Here is a 19,410-nt window from a genome sequence, read left to right as displayed (position 1 = left end):
TTTAAGCAAATATTATTTTCTTAATAGTTGTTTTAAGGGAAGAAGCTGATTCTAACCTCTCTATACTACCATGTTGTGGGTTGTGAGGAATGCCTGCCCCAGAGTGGTGAGGGATTCTTGGCTTATGGCTTTTATTTTCTTAAACATAATGTATTGTATATATTGTTCAGTGATTTAGTTTTTCCCTCAAAATATGTATACTTTAGAAATATTTTTATTACATTTCATATCTATTTCAGGTGTGTTCTACTCTTTTGTGTTATGGATTACCAGAATTGATTTAACCTAAGTATGGATGTTTAGGTTGTCTCCATATTTTTGTTTATATTATCCATAGTGAGTATTCTTATAGAGAGCTTTTTCTTTTTTTTTTAAAGATTTATTTTATTTATACAAGAACTGGGGCACAGGCCAGATGCACGGGAGGGTAAGAGGATTCACTAGCGATAGAGTGGGGAACAGAACAGGCAGACCGATGAAATACGTTGCTGAGGGGAGCAGTGGGCAAGACAGGAGAGGTCTGATCGCCATGTGGGTTGCTCCGAGGCCAGCGGGGATCGAACCGGTGCTGCAGAGGCTGCGGACAGCTTCACAGCGCTGCGCTCAAGTGCCTGCACCACGAGGGAGGCCCCAAGAGCTTTTTCTATGAGTATGAATAGTTAGATTCTTAGAAGTGGAATTGTTGGTTCATAGGGAATGTATGTTTTAAGTGTTGATATATACTGTTAAATTACATCCCAAAAGGGTGTTTCAAGCTATTATCCAATATTAATGTGTAGATATAGGAGTAGTATATTAGTGTGTTCCTCACACCTTCACTAATACTGGATATAATCAATTTTTTTCAACTTTATAAATCATTTTTGGGGAGTTGGATGGGAATGGTATCCATTCTTATTTTCATTGAACTGATTACCAGTCAAACAGATTTTAAAATGAATTAATGGCCTTTAATTTTTCTGTGAATTGACTGATTGTAGCTTTTGCCCATTTTTTTTCTCTTGGATTTCTTCTCTTACTCTTTATTGATTTGTGGGTACTCTTTTCACCCAAGCTTGAAACTTGGCCAGAAGCCATCTTAAATCTTCATTCCTTGACCCTGGCCTCTGGATAGCCAATTAATTAGGAAGGCCCACCCACTTAGCTTCTTAATTATTTCTTTGTTGTGTCTCCTTTCAAATCTTAACCACTGCCTCTTATGCAGGCTTTCCTCTTACCAGGACTGTTCAGCTAGCCTTGTAAGTGCCTTTAATCTTCACTCTTCCATTCAACTGCTAGAAATATTGGCATAGAAGCCTTATCACATCATTTCCCTGCTTAAAACTCTTTTGAAGTTCCCAGTTGCACTCAGGATAAAGTATAAGTTTGTTAATGTGGCCTTTAGGTGCTTTATGATCTGGTTTACAGCTGCCACTCCTTGCTTTGGATTTTTATGTTCTAAATTGCTTGTAATAGCCTGTTGATACTATGTTCCTTTTTAGAGCTGGTTATCTCTGGCTAACTCCTACTTTTCATTTACGATTCAAACCAGGCATTAAATCCTCCAAGATACCTTCCCTAATTCTGCCTTTCCATTCTTATACTTTTGTAACACTTTGTGCATATCTTGATGGTGTATGTATTGGGTTGCATTACTATTTTCACTGTCTCTTGCTTCCTAGACTGAGTTCCTTTTGAGTAGTTAATATGTCTTTGTAATATCAGTGCCTATCATAGTTCCTGGTACATACTGGTTGTTAAAAGAATGAAGAGAGGATGAGGAACACAGAAAGATGAATACATATAAAAGGAGAAAAGATGGAAATAGTTTTGGAAATGTGAAGGTGCCTCTGGGCTGTTGAAAGTAAAATGTTCAGAACTTAGAAACAAGGTTTGACTTGCATGTATGGATTTGGGAATTTTCAGCTTGAGTAGTAGTGATGGAAGCCTTGGGCATGAGTGAGCTAGACCAGAGAGAATATATAGAAGGAGAAGAATGGAGTATCAAGGTTAGAACCTTGAGAAATACTCACTAACCTTTAAAATATATGTCGCCATATCAGTTACTTACTAGAGGTCAGTTAAGAAGAAAGCTTCCTTTCCACTACTTGGTGGAAAGGAAGTTTATCAGTGACATTAGCAAGAACTAAAGAGCAGGTAAAAAGTGTCCTGAGGGTTAAATTTGTAATTGTGGGGACAGAATTTTAATAGAATTCATTCTTGATGGCCTCATTTTACTCTGTGAAATAGGAAACTGACAAAGGCTGGAGGGAAGAAGTCATACATAAATTGAATGTCTACTGTGTTCCAACACTGGGGTAGAGAACTTTCCCTCTGGTTGAGGAGAATGTCTGTTAACAAATGAAATAATCATATAATGAGGGTACATTTTTAGTCTCAAGGCAAATGGTAAGGTTGGAATAACTGCCTTAGGAATGTAAGAACAGCCTGGGGACTCGTGACTGTATTTTGAGGCCTCAGCTAATGATGAAAACTAAATTTATGTGGTATATATTTAATATACAAGTGGGGTTTTTCTCCAGCCGTGCTCAGCATCTAAGTATAAATAGGTAAAATGAATGGTGATAATGAACTAAGATTTGAAATGACAGAACAAGGAGATGGGCATAAGTTGTGTTTGGGTTTTGAGAAGAAAGTGGTGACATGACATTAAGTGGCCTGAATATGTAAAGGTGTGATGGAATGTTAGTGTGTGGTCCTCTTCTTTGTCTAGATCAGGGGTTCTCAGTTGGGAAGGGGATTGGTTTGTCCCCCCTTGGGGACATTTGGCATTATCTGGGGACATTTTTTGGCTGTCACAATTCTGTGTGTGTGATGCTATTTACATCTAGTGTGTAGAGGCTAGGGATGTTGTTAAACATCCTACAGTGCACATTATACCCCCCAAAAGAACGCTTTGTCCCCAAATAGCAATAATGCCAAGGTTGAGAAATAGATCTGTATTGATTCCTTAAGTGATCTCATCTAATTTGTGGCTTTAGATATAGTATATTTGTAGATGACTTTCAAACTTGTATTTCTAGACTAGACCTCTTGCTTCCAACTCTGATGTGTATATCAGCTACCTACTCCATATCACCATTTGGATGACTAACAGACATTGCTCCACCTGCAACCCTTCTCATCTCGGAGTGGCCACCATCTTTCCAGTTGCTCTGGCCAAAAATCTTGATTATTATTTCTTTCACACCCTACATTCAGTCCATGAGGAAATCCTACTGGCTCTGCCTTCAGAATACCTCCAAAATCCAACCACTTCTTGCTATCCCTGTAACTATCAGATTGGAACAAGCTGTCTTTAGCTCTCATCCAAATTACTACAGTAACCTTGTTACTTAATCACCTTATATTTTGTAGTCAACACAGCAACCAGAGTGTTCTTTTTAAAATGTAAGTGAGATTGTACAACTCCTTTGCTCAACACTTCCCCGGTGCTCCTCAGTTTACTCAAAGTTAAAGCCAGAATCATTACAGTGGCCCTCCAAGGCCCTACCCGATATGACCCCTCCTTATCTCTCTGTTCTTATTTCCTACTGCCCTTCTGCTTGCAAACTACATTTTAGCCATACTTGCTTCATGTTATTCCTTGAACTTTTTGGATGTATTTTTACTTCAGGGCCTTTGGCCCTGCCTGTTCACTGTTCCTCTAGAACACGCTTACTCTGGACATGGTTAATAATCACCTTCAGGTTTCTGCTCATTTGTCACTTTCCATATGAGGCTTGTCCTAATTACCTTATGTAAAATTGCATATCCCCTCCCCACACTTTGCTTCTCTGGATCTCCCTTACTCTGCTTTACTCTCTCTCTCTTGCATAATACTTATCATTTCTAACATAGAATATGTTTTACTTGCTTTATTATGTTTCTCATCTTACTAGCATGCCCTGAGGGTGGGATTTTTGTCTGTGTTATTAGTTAATATATATAAGACTGTGTGTGCATCAAGAATCTTCAGTAGTGTCCAGTGTGTGTAGTAGGCATTCAGTAAATATTTGTAAATTAATAAAGGTTAAAGGACTAGACTTCTTTTTTTAAAAAAGATTTTATTTACTCTTGTACAGAAGAACTGGGGTGTAGGCCAGAGGTGCAGGGGTGGGGGGAGGATTCACCAGAGGCAGAGTGGGGAGCAGAGCAGGTGGATTTACTGAAATACACTGCTAAGGGGAACAGTGGGTGAGACAGAAGTCTGCTGTGCCATATATGGGTTAGCTCCCTGGCTGGGGATCAAACTTAGGCCAATCCTGGTGGGCTGTTGTGATGATAGCACTGAGACTTAATCCCTAGGCCACCAGGGAGGCCCAGGACTAGAATTCTTAATGAGGTCAAAGAAATAGCTGATTGAAAGTAAAGAAGTAGAACTATAGGAGTTTGTGATTAGAGATAGACCCTGGGAATACAGCTGTAAGCAAAGCAGTAAAAACTCCTGTTCTTAAGGAGTTTACCTTCTAGCTGGGAAAATACACAATAAACCATGCTAAATAAAGCATATATTTTTGTTTGACAGTTGGTTCTACTAAGGACAGGGAGATTGACATTTTAGATAGGTTTGGCCAGGAAGGTCTTGCTATGAAGGTGCCATTTGAGTGAAGATCTGAAGGCTACAGAGTAAGAATATTCCAGCCAGAGGGATAATATAGTTATTATTACATGCTGAGACTGGCCTCAGAGTCAGGATATGTGAAGAAATAACTTGTAAGGAGAACTATATTGTAGATAAACAAAGAGGGTGGTTAATAATCTTTACTACCCACCTTCTAGAATGGAATCTTTTTTTTTCTCACAGTAAAAGAGAATGATCCATTGTTTATTTTAACTATTGTTTTTGCAAGTTACATGTTTGTGTTTTAGAAAGTCATTAAAAAACTGATGATAATGATAAATGTTATTCTTTGAAAGCATCTTTAAAAACAACTCACTACTTTTAGTGGACAGCAGAGGGAACCATTTTGCCAGTTAGCTAAATCTGGAGGCAGCTTATTTAGTGATTAAAGCCCTTTCATTTACTATGTTATGATAAAAGCAGCTCCTTTGATTTTTAAAAAATAAAATTTTGTTTTCTTACATAGTTCTGCTAATATTTATTTGTATGGCTATACTGGTGTAAGTAAATTTGATAGAATATTCATGAAATTTAGAAGAATTAAATAGTACAAAAATCTTCAGAGAATATTGCATTTGTCTATATAATTTTCTGGGTTTTTTTTTGTTACTTGCCAGGTGAATAGTGGCATTAATAATATACTGTCACATTGGTATATCTTTTTAGATTATATATTTGAATCTTAAAATCCTGTTTTTTCCCGCTCATTCTTAATTCTGTTTTATAGCAGAAAATATATTTTGCTATTTGAATTTAGTTTGCTTTGCTAGAGAGAGTCTAATTATTACTGATATATTACAGTGTAAGTTCCAGGGGTCCTTATTTTACCTTGAATGTTTTCTGTGTTTTCTGTATAGCACCAATTTTTCAGTTGCCAAGGTTTTCCTTTGTTAAATCCACCCCTCCTTTTTTACCTTCCCATATGTAGTAGCTGACACTAGGCCTTTAACTCCTTAATACTTTGATCGTTGATCATGCTAACTTTTGCTCATTTGACTTATAGGGTGGTTTTTAAGAATCAAATTTAAAATATTTAAAATAATTAAAAGGACTTTGAAGCCTAATAGGGGGAACTTCCAGATTTCAAGGGTATGAAAGGTAACAGTGAGATAGTTTGGGATGATGAGATGGGATTAAAAGGGGCATTTTAAAAATGAATCAACTCAACAAATATGTTTCTTAAATTTTGTCTTGATGAGAGAATTAGTTGGGGGCTTCTTTATTGTTCTTCAGGTGATTTCTTAGTTCATTCATTTTTTTTTTTAAATATTGGTCATGGAAGGGATTATGCTAAGTGAAATAAGTTCAGAAGGGAAAAAGAAAAACATCAAATGCTTTCACTAATAGGTAGAAGATAAGAAAACCGAACTAAGGGTCAGGAAAAAGATAAAACTTGCAAGCTGACCATAGATTTCACCCATACAGCAGTGGAGGGGGAGGGAGAAGGTTCAGAGAAGGGCACAAGGGTCTGTGGTGATGGGTCAGGGATGCTATGGTGGTGGGAGAACTACAAGGATTGCACCTGAAAGGAGAAATCAAATATTGCACAATAATAAGCAGTGATCTCATATTAAAAAAACTAGCAACAACAAATGTTGGCGAGGTTGTGGAGAAAAACGAACTCTCCTGTGCTGTTGGTGGGAGTGCAAACTGGTCCAACCACTATGGAGAGCTGTGTGGAGATTTCTGGACCTACTAAACATAGAGCTTCCATATGATCCAGCAGTTCTACTCCTAGGTATTTACCCAAATGACACGGAAACATTAATTCCAAAGGGCACCTGCATCCCTATGTTTATAGCAGCACTGTTTACAATAGCTAAGCTTTGGAAACAACCCAAATGCCCAAAAATAAATGACTGGATCAAGAAGATGTGGTACATATACACCATGGAATATTACTCAGCATCAAAAAAGATAAACTCATGCAATTTGCAGTAACATGGATGGAGCTAGAAAGGGTCATGCTCAGCGAAATAAGTCAGAAAGAAAAAGAAAAATACCGGATGGTCTCACTCATAGCAGGAATCTAGAAAACATAAATAAGGGACCAGGAAAACGTCTAAATAATACAAAGTAAAAATCAAAATCAACAAGCAACTATAAACCAGAGATATACTATGGCGTGGGGGGGGGCGGGGAGAGGAAGGATTAGGGTCAAAATAAGGTGGGGTGCAATTGTATGGGGTATATATCCAAAATGAAAATGCATACATTGTGCAAAAATGAAAAATGATGTAAGAATTATGTAAAATAAAATATTAAAAAATAAAATGAAAAATTACAAAAAAAATAAGCAGTGATGTAAGAAAATAAATTTAAAAAATTTTAATTAAAAATAAATGCCATTGGGTACTATGCTGGAAAAATGTGGATAAAATGTAGTGTACACTTTTAGTCTTTAGAATAGTGAACACATTTCAATAGTGGTTTCACAATTTAAGGCAAGGATGACTTTGAGGTGGTCTTAGGAATGGACAGGAGTTGATCAGGAAAGCCTTAAAGAGGCCAGAAATGCTGGTCTTTGAAGCAGGTGAGTTGCAGCTTGCCAGGCAGGTGATGGTGTAGGGCGTTCCAAGGAGTTGGCTCCTAGACAGGCTACCTAGGTTTAAAGGTAATTCTGATATTTATAGTGTATTCTTAGGCAATTGTGCATTTGTTTTCTCGCCTGTAAAATGGGGATAATAACTGCACTGATTTTGTAGGGTTGTGAGGATTAAATGAATATACAGAAGACATTTAAAACAGTGCCTGGCATATGGTAAACAATTGGAGCTTTAAGTTTTAGTGTTATTCTAGAGATATAGGGTGTAGAATCGGTAGGCTATGAGTTTTATTGAATGTGTTAAAAGGATTCAACTAGAGCAGTGGTTCTTAGTCTTGGGTGCACATTAGAGTTACCCAGGGAATTCAAATGTGTTAATGCCAGGCCCCGCCCTAGACTGATTTAATCAACATCACTAGTGATGTGCTCCCAGGTGACTCTGAAGTTCAGTGGGGATGAGAGCTACTAACATAGGACTATATCCAGGCTTCTGGCTTGGATGACTGGGTTTTATCCTAGTCATTTACTAGGATAAAAAACAACTTGAAAGAAAAGATGTTGCTTTTAATATAGCACTTTCTAAGAATCCTTTTAGCATTTGAATGCTTTAGCTTTCTGTAACTAAGGAATACTTTTAAATACTGGTTTCTGAACTGGATATCATAAATGACCAGGACTATATGACTTTAGTGTTTTGTGTCTGCATTTTATACTCTTCCCCCACTTAGCCTCCTTCAACCACCACTACCACTAGAATGCAAGCTCCATCAGAGCAGTGATCTTTCATGTTTTTGTTCATCAGTCCTGAATTCCTGGTGCACAGTATATAATACATATTTCCTGAATGAATGAATGACTGTCAGACTTGTTTTCTTTCTTTCCAGATTCTTGATTTTGCTCCAGAGTAATTGAGTTGTTGTGGAGCAGAGTTTCAGAGATATCTATGAAAACTGTTTTCTTCCTGTATTTAATTTATAAACATGGAACTTATTTTTATTTGCTAAGGTTGTAAGAATACAGTTCAGCAAATACTTCTTAATACATCTTAACAGTGAAAACTTTTTATGTTTTGGTAGGAACCACCAAAGCCACCTCTAAATAATTTTAAAGTGGGAATGAAACTGGAAGCTATAGATAGAAAAAATCCGTATCTCATCTGCCCTGCAACGATTGGAGATGTTAAAGGAGATGAAGTTAATATCACATTCGATGGCTGGAGTGGAGCATTTGATTACTGGTGCAAGTATGATTGTCGAGATATTTTCCCAGTTGGGTGGTGTCGCCTGACAGGAGATGTACTACAACCACCAGGAACTAATGGTAAGCCAATAAGTAATCACATGTTCTTTTATTTTATTGAAGTTTGATCTAACTGCTATTGCCATGTGCTTGTGAAAGTTGGTGTATTCTCTGGCTACTACCTTGTTAATGGTGGAACAGCCCTTCTTCTCACTATTTTTCTTTTCAGGAGCCCTTCATTCTTCAAGGATAGTTGCTAGATATAGAATTCTAGGTTGACTGAAACACACTGCTGAGGGGAGCAGCAGGCGAGTCAGGAGAGGTCTGCTGCTCCATGTGGGTATCTCGCTGGCCGGGGATCGAACTTGTGCTGCAGTGACTGCGCATTGCTTCATGGGTTGAGTCTTAACCCCTTGCACCACCAGGGAGGCCCTAATCTGTTTATATTTATTATAATTGCAGATATAATTGTCCTACCTTTTCTGTGATTTATTTTCCTCTTGTGCTCTATTTGGATTATTTTTTTCTCATTTAATTTCACCCCCTTGTTTGAAAGTTTTACACTATATTTTCTATTCTTTTAAAACTCTAGTAAACATGCTTTATTTTATTGTGATAAAGTTGGTTTACATCATTTTACTTATTTTAGGGGTTATAGACTGTGCTTTCTTAACTTTAATGGAAGTCTAAAATTAATATCTTTACTCTTCTGTCCTAAGACAATAAAGGGAACATAGAATACTCTACCCATTTATCACCTTCAAATTCATGTTATTATGGTTGTATATTTTAATTATATCTTTTTGTGATCTTATAAGCCATTATTAATGTTTATATAGTCAATAATTGTTGAGCTTCACCAATATATTTAACATGTTCTTTTTTATTCCTTCTAAGCATCTCAAACCTTACATCTGGGATTAATTTTCTTCTGCCTGAGGTAGATCCTTCATAATTTACTTTGGTGAGACTAGTTTGCTATAGTGGCACACACTATCAGTTTATGTTTATCTGAATATGTCATTATTTCAACTTCATCCTGGAAGACATTTTCTCTGAGTGTAGAATTCTAAGTTGACAGCTATTTTCTTTCAGCCCATTGACGATACCATTCTTTTGCCTTTTGCCTTTGGTTTCTGTTACTGCTATTGAGAATTGAACTGTTGTTCTCTATATTTTTTTTAAAGATTTATTTCTTTATTTATACAAGCACTGGGTACAGTCAGAAGCGCGGGAGGGTGAGAGAATTCACTAGAGCCAGAGCGGGGAGCAGAACAGGCAGACTGACGAAATACACTGCTGAGGGGAGCAGCGGGTGGCAGGAGAGGTCTGCACGCCATGTGGGACCCTCGCCTGGCAGCCGGGGATCTAATCAGCACTGCAGGGGCTGCGGGCAGCTTCGCAGCCCAGAGCTCAACTGCTGCACCACCAGGGAGGCCCTTGTTGTTCTATATTTTTCTTTTGACTATAATCAATCTTTTTTTTCTCTGTCTACCGTAATATTTTCACATCATCTTTGGTGTTTTACAGTTTCAGTCTGATACTTCTAGACATGGATTTCATTTAATCTTGATGTCTTTAAAAAACCACACATATACAAGAATAAGTGGTGTGTTCATTGGAAAAAACTTGAAATGTTTGATGTGAAAGTTTAACTGTTTTATCATTAGTAGGGATTTCAAATCATGCAAGTAATTTGGTATTGTGAAGCACTTTCAGTGACTGATTTTTGAATATAAATAACCCTAGTCATGTTGAAGTAGAATTTGGAAGCAATCAAGTAGAAATAAAGATGTGCCCATTGGTGCCACATTCTGTCTTATAAAGATTCACAGAAGTCCCCAGAAGAACTTTAGAACTCTGGGGAAAGTATGGCTAAATATTATTAGTAGATATTCATCAAAAGGCATTGCATATATAATTAATTTTTTATTTTTTTCAAGCTTTGCTTAGATAGAATTAATACTGTACTTACACTAGGTGAAATGTTCTTTTTGAGGGAGAAAACTTTAGTCAATACATTAAATGGCAGCTATAATACAAAAGTATAATTTTTTAGATATATTCTTGAAAGAAAATTATTTAAATTACTTTTTGTTATTTTTAATATAACAATTTTTCTCTAATAGAAAAAGTGATAAATGCTCAAAACAAAAAATTGAGAACATACAGAGATAACCATGGTAAGTAGTCTGATCTGTATTTGACTTCCTATTGCCTTTTTTCTTTTTGTCTTAAACATACATACTCAAATCAGTAGAGGATTGTTAAAATAAATCTTGGTATAGTTAATAATATAGAACAATTTAGAAGAATGAAAATGTTCCTTATTTACTAAGAAAGTCCTCAATGCTATATTAAAAGCAATTCTACAGAGCCTCCCTGGTGGTGCAGGGATTAAAGTCTCAGTGCTAGCAAGCTATTGCCAGTCACTGCGGCATGAGTTTCATCCCTGGCCAGGGAGCTAACCCACGTATGGTACAGCACACCTCTCCTGTCTTGCCCACTGTTCCCCTCAGCAGTGTATTTCAGTATACCCGCCTGTTCTCCTCCCTCTGTCTCTGGTGAATCCTCTCACGCTCCACACCTCTGGCCTAGACCCCAGTTCTTGTATGCATAAATAAATAAAATAAATCTTTTTCTTTAAAGCAATTCTTCAAAATATATAACACCTTGAAATCAAAACAAATATATTTCTATATGTAACTATAGGTGTATTCCTATAAATACATAGGAATGATCTGAAAGACTATATGTCAAATCTGTAACAGTGGTTATTTCTGGGAAGAGGTATTAGGTGGTAATGGGAACTTTTGCTTTTTATCTGTGGCTTATAAAAACCTGCATATGTACATATGGCCCCCAACTTACAGTAGTTCAACTTGCAATTTTTGGACTTTCTGATGGTATAAAAGCAATATACATTTAGTAGAAACTGTACTTCAAATTCTGAATTTTGATCTTCCCAGGCTGGTGATAGGCAGTACTGATAATGACTAGCAGTAATTAGCAGCAGTTCCTAGCCAGCCATGCCCTGTAATTCAATAGATTACATGAGCTACTCAATGCATTATAAAATAGAGTTTGTATTAGATGATTTTGCCCAACTCTAAATTAATATGACTGTTCTGAGCATGTTGAAGGTAGGTGAGGCTCAGCCACTAGTTATATTAATGTGTTTTCAGCATATATATTTCATTTATGGTAAGCTTAGGGCATGTAACCCCACTGGTAAGTTAAGGAAAATCTTTACTTTGATATAATTAGCAATTTTCATTTGAAAAGGGATTATCTTGCATATTCCTTAAGTATTTTTTTTAATAATGTATGTGTTCCCATGTATCCCTACAAATGAAATATTTATTTCTATGTTGATTGTATCATGATTATGCCATAATTTACTTAACAAAGGTAGATGATATGGTGAATATACTTTTGTATTCCTCTGTTTTCATAAGATAAATTTGCTGGGTCAAGGGTTATGTTTCTAAGCCTGTCAAATGGTCTTTCAGAAAAATACATTTCCACTCCCCTCAGAGGTGGGTGAAGATTTTCTTTCCTTTTTTTTTTTTAAAGATTTATTTATTTATGCATACAAGAGCAGGGATACAGGCCAGAGGCATGGGGGAGGGGGTGAGAGGATTCACCAGAGACAGAGTGGGGAACAGAACAGGCAGATTGACCAAAGTACACTGCTGAGGAGAGCAGCAGCAAGCCAGGAGAGGTCTGCTGCGCCATGTGGGTAGCTCCCTGGCCAGCCAGGGATCAAACTTGTGCTGCAGAGGCTGCTGATTGCTTCATAGTGTGGTGCTCAACCCCTTGTGCCACCAGGGAGGCCCCGAGACATGTATTTTTTGAGGCATCCATGAATGCTGCTTGACTTTGAATTAAAAAACTGGTTATTTAATAAGCTTTACTGAATTTCTTTTCAAGAATAGTAATAAAATTCTGTTGACTTTAAAACAACTTCTGACAATTTTTTCCTCTGTTAACACGTCTATAATCAGAAACAGTCAAGTTCTTACCAGGCTTAGGAGTAGAAAAATCCACTGAGAAACATATCTTGGATGTAAAATGAAGTAAGCTATGTGTTTTTTCCTCTCTTTTGTTTATTTAAATTTTCCCTTTTTTGGTTCTTATTATGACCCTACAGTCTTTCAAAGCTCTTTGCTTCTGATTGGTGCTGTCATACTCATTAGATTTATTCTGGAGACCTGTGCAGAATGTCTAGAGACAGAGGAAAAAAGTTACGTGTTCTGCTGTTTCCTTGGCAGTTTAAAGAAGGCTGACTAAAGTAAACTAAAACAAGGTCCATTGTAGATACTCTTCTTAAAGAATCTATTTAATCTTGCTGTTTTCTGTTTCACCATGCTTTCCCCCTCCTTTGAATCATATATATTTTTTTTTTAAAGAGAGATAACAGAGAGAGGGAGAGAAATTTAGGAATGCTCTGTAAACTATTGGTTTCTTCTCATATTGTCCTTCATTTGCTCTGGCATATACAGTCACAGAAATTTGTACCTAGTCATTTCATTAAAATCCAAATATTTATTAATTGAAGACTTAGAATCCAGCAATTTAGAATCAGAATGGGAACTACTGTTATTTTTAATATTTCTTAGAAATCTTTTCCTTTTTCCTGTATTGTATTGGGAAAGTTTGTACATAATAGGTTACTATTTTATGTCTGTAGTTTTATTTATGAATACAATAAATGTAAATTTTTAGTCGAGAAATTATATTTTGAACTTAGGTAATTTCTAAATCATTAATGAGTTAGTTTTAACTTAGCTTCAGTTTTATGCATCAGTTGTAATTAATAATCCACATTGATGCAGACTTTCGTCTTGTAGCCTAATTCTTTAAGCATTTGTGATCATACAGACCGGAAAGGAGGGTAGCAAACTTCCAGATGCTTTGAGTATAAAGTTGCAGAATCCCAAGGGTATAACGGAATTCCTTTGGTCCAAAGGGAACTGTGGAGGCGGTGAAAACCTAGAATCAGGAAGGTGTCTAGCCAAGCTTTACTGTCTCGTGGCCATCATCTCTTCTCTTTCCTTGATAAAATCCTTCAGTTGTGTATCACCAACCCCTGCGCCTCCCACATACTCTCATGGAAACTGCTTTAATTTCCAAGTATAATTCAGTGGTAATATGCACATCCTTCACAACATTGTAAAACATTTCTGATAATGAATATTTGATAAAACTGGCATATTAGGTTTTCTTTGTTGCTAATTCAGACCTAAATTTTATGTCTGCTTAAAAATAAAATTTAAAAATTCAAATAGATTTTAAATGCAATTATCTTGCATTTTGAATGCTGGTTTGTTTTATAAATGTGAGTTCATGTATGTGGCGCATGTGTGTTTTAATTTTTCTATATTAAAATTTTAAAGAAGTAGGTTTTAATATCTAAACTTTTGATCTTTTTTAAAAATGTAACTGGCCATTATGTATTATATATGGCTGTTATATATTAGTCTTATATAAAGGCTTTGTAAAGCCCTTCCTATGTAATATTTTCCTTTTGAACTGTGTGAAAGTTAGTCTTGTGAAAAGTATTCCAAAGCTTCCATTGAGCTAACAAGAAATACTCCCCGCCCCCACCCATTCTCATTAAAAAAACAACAACAAAAAAACCAGAACCAGAAATTATGGCTGCTTTTGCTCTTTCTTCAGAGATGCGCAGAGGATTATGTGGTTTCTGTAACTTGTGCCTCACCTCTCTTAATTTTAAAATTAAAATTTTACAGTTTTTAGGACATATCTTTACCAACTTACTCCTCATTTTATGCAGCTGTGTATATTTAGTAAAAATTACAGAAAGCTGCACTTTTCCTTTCTCTTTATTGTTGTGGATCAAAAGTAACATAGGGTCACATAATTAAGAATGTTAAAAGTTCAAGATGTGTTGTCCCATCAGAGATCTTCTGAATAAACACTCAAGTATTTGTTTAGATTTTTGTCCTTAATGTTAGCTATTAATAAAATATGGAGTAAGGTACTTTTTTTTTTATCTGTCTGTCTTACCGACCTACCTACCTACCTACCTACCTACAACTGAAGTAACAATGGGGTAGCCCCATCAGGTATTACCACCATAGTGCATCTACCACCAACTCACCCATACTCTGCCACCAGTAACCATTATGCCTCCCTCCCTCCCTCCCTGTTCTTTCCCCTCCCCCACTTGCTTTTTTAGTACTTTTGTTATGGTATAAATGAAATAGTTGGAAATGCTGTCAAGCATATTACTTTCTCAAAAGCCATGAAATTTAAAATAGCTGATATTTTCTTTTTCATATGAGCAGCTTGGAACAAATGTTTTGCTTTTGCAAATGAGATGAATTATGATGCAAAGAATTATCTTGAAAAGCAAACAAACAAATATCCTTTCTCTGTTTTAAGTATTTCAGCTAAATAAGTGCAATAATTGTAAGCAGAACCTGGAGGTTCTTTCTTGTTTCTGTTTCTGTGATATATTTTAACAAGTTCTCTGGAGACTATTGAAATGCCTTGGTTTTTAGGACATGTGGTCCAGTGGGGATAAGTTTGTCTACAGACATAATGGACTGGCAGTTAGATTTTGCCTGTCTTCTCATTTCTTTCCAGATTCTCTGACCCAGGGTAACCTTTGGTTCTTCTCTAAAGGCAGGAGTGAAGGAAGTTTGAGCAGGTGACTGATGATCACTGTCTATGCGGGACACAGACAATATGCGAATTACTTTAGCAGTCCTCTTCGTCCCCTCCTCCCACTCATCCTCTTCTCCCCCTTCTCCCCCCTTAAACCAACAAATGCAAATAGCTTCATCCCCATTTGCTAGAAATTCAGACTTGCTCCAGCAACATGGGCTTTGTTGTTGACTCGCTTTCTGCAGAAAAGCAGTTTTATTTCTGGTAAAGGAGAAAGACTAAATCTCCTTAATAGTAAATACATCAAGTACTGTCTCTCTGGAATATTCCTAAAGGTAGGATTTACCCCAAAAGTTTCTTGATGTTGTAGTTGGAGTGTGGTTAAACAGAAATTCATTGTCTGCTTTGTTAGCTTTCTTATACTGAATATCCCAGCAATTCGTTATCTCAAAAAATTCTTTATTTTGTTATAGATATTACTTACTGAAATTGTTGGCACTGTTATTTGATTAGTCAGTTCTAATAATTGTTTTATGGTGCAAAGAAAAGTCAATCTTTGGTTATTTCTACCATAGAAGTGGCTTAAAATAAAAGAGGAATAACCCTATTTAAATCTCCAATTTGTAATGAAAAGTTGCAAAATTTTTTTGTATCGTTTTGAAAATGATGTGATTTTTTTATTGGTATTATGTGAAACTTACTGAAAGTATTTTTATGATGCAGAAATGTGGATAATATTTTAATAATTAAATATTGTATCAGTACATTTAATGTGTTTTGGGGAAATTGTATCCGCGATTGCAACTTTTTTTGAACAGCGTAATGGAAGTCATTTTTTTAGAAGGCAGTCAATAAGAAAAGGGATGCTATGGTTTAAAAATTGAGTGGCTTTTAAAAGCTCAGTATTGTTAGATGAATTATGGGTTGACCTAAAACAACTGAAGTTGCTTTTTTTCATGTGACATTTTCTGAAAATATTATAGGCTATGGAAATTATCTTCTTTAATAATGTAATTGTCACAGAAATCTTATGTTCTTTAGAAATGAGCAGATATGAATATAGATTTTGAAATAAAAGTCTTCATGGGAAGTACCCCCCATGACGCTGAAAGGAGTAGTTTACAAAGCATCTGTGATATGTAAGTAGAAAACAAATGTATTTTTAAATCAGGACTCTTAAAGCCCTTCTAAATTATTTTTTTAATTGTAGTATAATTGATAAAACCTTAATGAATTTTAATTGTGATTTTTAACTTGTTATTGCATTTTAATGATTTCCAGTCTAGACTGAATACTTATGAGCTTTAATTATATATAACAGGGTAAGAAAACATGTAAATTTTACTAGTTGTGTTTTCTTATTTTAATTTAGCATGTATGCCATGAAAAAAAGTTCTGTCATTTAGTTACGGAGATAAGCAACTTTAACTGGACCTTCATATTTTGTTTAAGTTAGAGAGCTATCTTTTATTTTGTTATGTATTTATTCATTCATTATTTATTTACTTTAGAGAGCTGTGATTTAACCTTTCAGTTGTATTTGGGAAATTTTTCCCAGTAACATTTTTCTAGTTTCCAATAACCTAAGATAGACTATACTGTGCAAAGGGTATGTTTTATATGGTGTATTTAGAGTTTTTTCTCTCTTCTTTAATCTGTTTATCTTAGATCTCCATACCCTGTTTTGAAATGGGGGACAGGAGAGCAAATCAAAGCTACAGGTCCTTTCATTATATCTGGTTTTGTTCTAGTTGTCCAGGCATAATTTTTTTTTAAATTTTTAAAAAGATTTATTTATTTATTTATACAAGCACTGGGTACAGTCAGAAGCGTAGGAGGGCAAGAGAGTTCACCAGAGCCAGAGTGGGGAACAGAACAGGCAGACTGACGAAATACACTGCTGAGGGGAGCAGTGGGCGCGACAGGAGAGGTCTGTGCGCCAACTGCTGCACCACCAAGGGAGGCCCCAGGCGTAATTTTTAAAAGCTTCTAGGAAAGACATAGCAAGCACTATCCAAGTGGGGATAATCTGTTAGACCCCAAAAGCAAGTTTTTTTAAGACAAAAATCTTTACTTTTCTGAGTGAATGATTTCTTTTTGTGTGAAGTTACCTTTTATTATGTGTTTAAGGTATTGTTAATACTTTAAAACTGATTCTTGGTGTTGACAGGGAAACCGATGATGGGTTATGAAGGAAACTAAGCAAGGATTGAGGATCTAAGGCAGCAGGGCTGGACTTGTTCACACTGTTGACTCCAGCCATGCCAACCAAAATAGCTCTGCTTGGTAAATGAGCAGGGAAATGGGCAGAGTGCTCAGGTTAGAACTTGGTGCAAGGTCCAACAAAGGTTAACATGTGTAAAACAACTCTCATTTCTATAAAAAACAAAACAAAACAGGGTAGCTGCCATTAAAATTAGAGAACTTGATTTTCTTTGTAACTTCTCTATTGTTTGCTCTTCTTTTTTCTTTTTGTGATTAGCTGTAGAACAAATAAAGCTTCTGAAATGAGAGGGGTGGTGGGGAACTTAGAAAGGACTTTTATGCTTTTTTGGGGCACATTAGGAAAGTGAGAGAGTAAAAAGGCTGTGTCATAGAGAAATTTTTAGGTGATGATGAAAGGAACAGTGAGAAGCAGAGACCTATGGGAGGCAAGATTGAGGCAGGCAGGACAGAGAGTGCCACTACTGCTGTGGATGGAAGTGGACACCATGTTTCTCTGATTGTTAATTGGGTGGTAGAGATATTTTTGCATGGTACTGACAGTATACTCTTTAATTCTGAAATTGCTGGAGACTGATTATTGTGTTTTATTTGTGTGGACTCAAAAGGTGACTGCCAGTATGCAGTAGCCTACATGGGTATTTCTAATGTTATTTTTAATGGATTCATGTATGTCACTGTGAGTTGTATGACTTTTTAACCAAAATAGAATATTACAATATTTATTTGGAATCATTGTTTTCTTTAGAGAAATCTAAATAGTTAGAATGACTGTTTCTCTTGTTTTTCACAATAGTGATTAGATTGTTTATTGGGGAATTTTATATTTTATGACAAAATTGGTATTGTAGAACATTTAGAAAACAAGGATAAATGGTAAGAGGAAATCTAAAATGTGCTTGTATTCCTCTCATCCGGATATAATCATTGCAAATATTTTGGTATATAAACCTTAAGATATTTTAATTAAAAAATAAGAAATGTTAATTGCCAATAGTTATTGAGACCAACTGATTATGTTGTGTTTTGTTCTGTGTACACAGAGTTGTACTGGTTTGGTCCCATCCCCTTAAGTATTCTTATTCTGCTATTCTAGTAATTAATAGATATGTGTTCCGATTTTAAATGCTCAAATTGGAGAAAATCTCTAAGAAAATTTAAAGAGTAAAGCATGACTATCACAAGTTACTCCAATATTGGATGCAATTCTTTTTTTTTCCCCCCTGGGGATATATTTAGCCAAGAGAATGGATAAAATGAAATTGCCTTCTGGATTATTAAAGGCATGTTGACAGTTGGTTTTCAGTGTTACTTTAAATGCTTTTCTTTGTGGGTTATATGTAAGCTCCCTCAAATTTGAACCTGATAAAATGTTTAAGCAAACTATTTAATTCTGTATTTTGTTTGTTAAGTTTATAGAAGAAAATACTTTAATTAGAAAGTCAAGTCTTTTAATATTTTTCCTCACTAATTAAAAAGAGTACCCAGTTTAAGCAAAGGTTGATAGGTATCCTGAATTTGAATCCCAGTTCTACTACTACTGGGCTAGATATGTGATACTGGGATGCATATTGCATATCACACTGAGTCTCTGTTTGATAATATAATTATAATGAATGTTCTAGCTTTACAAAACTTTGAGGGCAAATTTAATAATATATGCAAAGTCTTTGGCACAGTTGATGTATATAGGGTTCCTTCTTTTCTCATTTTTTTTTTTTTGAGGTGAAAGTGATGTAATAAAATGAACTATTTTAAAATGCACAATTCATGGGTACTTAGTACATCACAGTATTTTGCAACTAACATTTCTATCTAGTTCCAAAATATGCCATCACGCTAAAGGGAAGCCCATGTCCATGAACCAGGGAGTCACCCTTCCCTTCTCCCCCTTGCCCCAGGCGACTACCAGTCTGCGTTCTGCTTCTGTGGGTTTACCTGTTCTGCGTAGCTCATGTAAATGGAATCCTGTAATATGTGATTTTTTTTTTTTAAAGATTTATTTATTTATTTGTTTATATAAGCACTGGGTACAGTCAGAAGCGTGGGAGGGTGAGAGAATTCACCAGAGCCAGAGGGGAAGGCAGAGCAGGCAGACTGACGAAGTACACTGCTGAGGGGAGCAGCGGGCGGAAGGAGAGATCTGCGCACCATGTGGGACCCT

The 19,410-nt window shown here is 36.0% G+C and overlaps 1 protein-coding gene across 1 annotated transcript in view; it reads left to right on the top strand.

Annotated features, from left to right (window-relative positions):
• Positions 1-19,410, top strand: part of SCML2 (Scm polycomb group protein like 2) — a gene marked incomplete at both ends in the record, with an annotated part of 65,473 nt that overhangs the window by 21,273 nt on the left and 24,790 nt on the right. Inside the window, one exon of the mRNA XM_084258042.1 lies at positions 8,225-8,468. Coding sequence (XP_084114168.1) covers positions 8,225-8,468 — 244 coding nt within the window. The remainder of the gene's footprint in view (positions 1-8,224; positions 8,469-19,410) is intronic.

The sequence above is a fragment of the Talpa europaea genome (genome assembly GCF_964194135.1).
Source record: "Talpa europaea genome assembly, chromosome: X".
Lineage (NCBI taxonomy): Eukaryota > Metazoa > Chordata > Mammalia > Eulipotyphla > Talpidae > Talpa > Talpa europaea.
Note: the sequence above shows the minus strand (reverse complement) of the source record. Positions and strands in the feature narration are given on the sequence as shown.